Source organism: Cryptomeria japonica, chromosome 10 (genome assembly GCF_030272615.1).
Source record: "Cryptomeria japonica chromosome 10, Sugi_1.0, whole genome shotgun sequence".
NCBI classification, from domain to species: Eukaryota; Viridiplantae; Streptophyta; class Pinopsida; order Cupressales; family Cupressaceae; genus Cryptomeria; species Cryptomeria japonica.
Window position 1 is genome coordinate 99,665,906 of NC_081414.1, and position 4,051 is coordinate 99,669,956.

The window sequence follows — 4,051 nt, forward strand, 5'->3', positions numbered from 1 at the left end:
TGCTAGATTTAGCTGAATATACCAATCTTGCCCTGTGTCATTAACAACTGTCTTTAATATTTTTCGGATAGTTTTATTTGTTGACTCTGCTTGACCATTTCTTTGGGGATAGTAAGGAGTAGAAAAATGGTGTTGAATTTAGAATTGATTGTAAAGTTCACTCACTTCTTAGTTTTTGAATGGTCACCCATTGTATGTAACGATGGACATGGGGACCCATATCTGTAGATGATATAGTTCAAAATGAATTTAGCTATCTATTTTCTTGTGATGTAAGTCATAGGGATTGCCTCAACCCATTTAGTAAAATACTCAGTAGTTGTGAGTATGAACTTATGTCCATTGGAGGAGGTACGGTTTATCTTTCCCACAAGATCCAATCCCTACTGTGAGAATGGCCATGGTGATGTAATTGGTTGAAGGTTCTGGGAAGGTGCATGGATCAGATCTCCATGTATCTGACATTGTCTACATTTTTGTACATACTTGTAAGCATTCTTCTCCATTGTTGGCCAATAATATCAGGTTCCCAACAATTTCTTGGCTAATGCATGACTAGAAGAGTGAGCACCACAGATCCCATCATGCACTTCTTTTAAAGGTTTTTGTGCTTCTTTAGAATTTAGACATAAAATAAAAGTACCATCTAATGTTTTCTTGTATAGGGTATCAACAATGATTGTATGTCTTGATGCTTGACGTATAAGAGTTTTTCGTTGATTGCGTGAGAGATCAAGAGACATATATTGATCATGTAGATATGCATACACTTCTCTGTACCCGAGTGATTCAGGTTCTACTATCATACAGACATACTCAGAGGATGGGATTTCATATGTTGGTACCATAAGCTGTTCTACTATGAACTCAAACTGAGTTCCATTGTTGGGCATATTTAGGAGATATCCTACCATAGCCATTGCATTAGTTGCTCTGTTTTGTATTCTTGGGATTTGTTCAAACGCCACATTGGTGAAATGCTGCTTGAATTCCTCCACCAATTGTTTGTAGGGTGTTAGCTTGTCATCTTTGGTATTATAATCATCGTTCACCTGGTTTATGATAAGTTGGGAGTCACCATAGACTTGTAACTCCATTATTTTCTATTGTATGGTAGTACAAAGTCCTATGACTAGGGCTTCATATGCAGCTATATTATTAGTACATGGGAAGCTAATTCTAAATGATTTTAGAATAGAATCTCCTTGAGGTGTGATGAAGAGAATTCTTGCTCTTGCTCCATGATTGGTATATGATCCATCAAAATACAATTTCCAACTTGTGGATGCTGAGAATGAAAATATTGACTCATTAGGAAAGTCTACTACCAATGGATGACTATCTTGTATGGGTGCCTCTTCCAATTGATTTTCTATGATATGACCTATGATGACTTTTTTGTCAACATACTCTATGTCAAATTCACTTAGGATCATGAACCACTTCGCCAATCTTCCAATTAATGTTGTTGTGTTCAATAAGTATTTAAGAGGATCAAAATGTGAAATGAGTTGGACCTTATGACTCAACATGTAGTGTCTAAGCTTCTGGGAAGTGAAGATCACTGCTAAACATGCTTGTTCTATAGGAATATATTTGAGTTCATATCCTATGAGCTTTCTACTGATGTAGTAGATAGCTCTTTCTTTACCTTGTTCATCATGTTGTGCCAAAAGAGCACCTAAAGAGGAATTTTTTGTGGATATGTACAATAGCAACGAATTTCCATTTACTGGTGGGACCAAGATTGGTGTTGACAAGAGATATCCTTTTAATGCTTGAAATACCTCCTCACATTGTTTTGTCAATCTAAAAGTTACACCTTTCTTTAGAAGCTATTGAAATGGTTGGTACTTGTCTGCCAATTGTGCAATGAAGCACCTTATGGACTTTAATTTCCCTTGTGAACTTCTTAATTATTTGAGTGTGGAGGGTGGTGGCATTTCTAGGATAGCCTTCACTTTTTCAGGGTTAATATCAATGCCTTTTTTAGATACAATAAAGCCTAAGAGCTTGCCATCCATTACACCAAACACACACTTTTTTGGATTGAGCCTTACTTTGTATTATTCTATCTTGTCAAAGATTTTGGCAAGAACATCAAGGTGGTCTAGTTCTTGATTTTTCTAAGATATCATCAACATAGTCCTCCATGACATTATGTATCATTTCATGGAACAATTTTGTCATAGCTCTTTGATAAGTAGCCCCTATGTTCTTCAGACCAAATGGCACGACATTCCAACAATATGTCCCCCAAAGACAAGTGAATGTTGTTTTAGGTTGATCTTTGCTTGCAATCCTGATTTGGTTGAAGCCAAAGAAACCATCCATGAGTGATAGTATTTCATTTCCCATTGTTAGATCTACAATCATATCTATATTGGGAAGTGGCAAATCATCCTTGGGACAAGATTTATTTAGGTCCCTAAAGTCAGTACAGATTCTTATGCCCCTAGTGGGTTTAGTCACTAGTACTAAGTTTGAAATCCATTCTACATAGTCTATGGGTCTAATGAAACCCACATCTAACAATTTATGTAGCTCCACTTTGACTAACATGGTTATTTGAGGATGCATCTTTCTGAGCTTCTTCTTGTAAGGCTTTAATCCTAGTAGCAATGGCAAATGATGCAAGACCAATTCGAGGTCTAATAATGGCATATCAACATACGACCATGCAAAGTTGATTGGTCATTGTGTGAAGAATTGGATAAAACTTTCTTTTTCCATGGGGTTTAAATAATTGGCCAAGTTTATCTTATGTATATGCTCAACATCTCAGATGTTGATTTCTTCAGTTTATTCTACTAGTAATGTTGATTGTTCTTTCTCTATAGGAAGAGTATCTAGCCTATTTGTAATTATATTTTCTATTTCATCCACATCTTCTAGATTAGAAGAGAAGCTTGCTTCTCCAAAGTAGGTTGTTCTATCTAGATCTATGGAAAAACCGACTTTCTAATCATCATAGGGAAATCCATCCCTAGCACCTAAGAACTCAGCTATGGCCACATCATTTTGGAACCAATCTAAATGTGGTTGTTCTTCTTTCCCCCAATATATCAGGTGGGGATACATAAGACACATGTCTTTGTCTTCATTAGGTGGAGATACTACTCATATCATGCAAATCCTATTATCATAAGCATACTTGACTGAATTTTGATCAACTTGATTGTATTCATATTCGATGCCATCATCTACAGGTGATTGATTGTCATAAGCTCTAAATAATGAATATGTGCTACAACTCTGGAGAGATTGGAATTCATAGTCATGGGAATCAGTTATACTCTCAATATATGTCTCCCTGTTTGATCCTTCTTTATCCAATTCATCAACTTCCTCAATTGAGGAGAGAGGAGTTTCAACAGTATTGATGAATGATGGGAGAATTTCTTGACTTGTGGATCCTTCCTCTATGATAAATATTTCTTTCAAGGCTCATATGAGAGACAAAGGAAATATGATATTATTCTTACCATCTGGTGCTATACCTATTTCTCTTGATGAATCGGCTGATGATGATGGTGCCAAACAGGTGTTTAATACATTTGTTGGTGCAATTCCTATTTCCATCACCACATTAACATGGGATGTTGGTGAAAAGGCAATCATTGACATGTTTTTTCTGACTTGGTGACTTGGGATCCTCATCCTCATTTGTGATTGGTGTTCTTGGTAAATTTTGAATAAGTAGAGTATTTTGTCTAGAAGTTCTTCTTATCAGGCTCGTATATCCCAAGACCCAATTCTTTGGATTTTTTGATTGTAATATAGGCTCCATAATTCCTTGAGCATGTGCCCCCAATCCTATTATGCAATCATAACCATGTCTTTTTAGCATTTTTAATCCATTGCCATATTGATCTAAAGGGAGTCTAATATTTGGGTGGTCATCTTCTTCTTTATAGAGCCATTTGATGACATATTCCTCTAAGGATTATTCATGTATCTCTCCCCATCTTATGAAGGAACAAGAGTCTAAGAAATGAAATATTTATTTCCCTTTATTTTTACTTGCGGGATTTGGTAAGGCTCTCCCAAA

The 4,051-nt window shown here is 36.1% G+C and overlaps 1 protein-coding gene across 1 annotated transcript; it reads right to left on the bottom strand.

Annotated features, from left to right (window-relative positions):
* Positions 1–521: 521 nt before the first annotated feature.
* On the bottom strand, positions 522–1,097 carry LOC131060672 (uncharacterized). Its single transcript, XM_057993993.1, has one exon. The coding sequence runs from the start codon at positions 1,095–1,097 to the stop codon at positions 522–524; it is 576 nt and encodes a 191-aa protein (XP_057849976.1).
* Between the last annotated feature and the right edge of the window lie 2,954 nt (positions 1,098–4,051).

Bases quoted from the DNA above. Each gene is read 5' to 3' on its own strand.
- LOC131060672 (XM_057993993.1), bottom strand. From the start codon at position 1,097: ATGGAGTTACAAGTCTATGGTGACTCCCAACTTATCATAAACCAGGTG.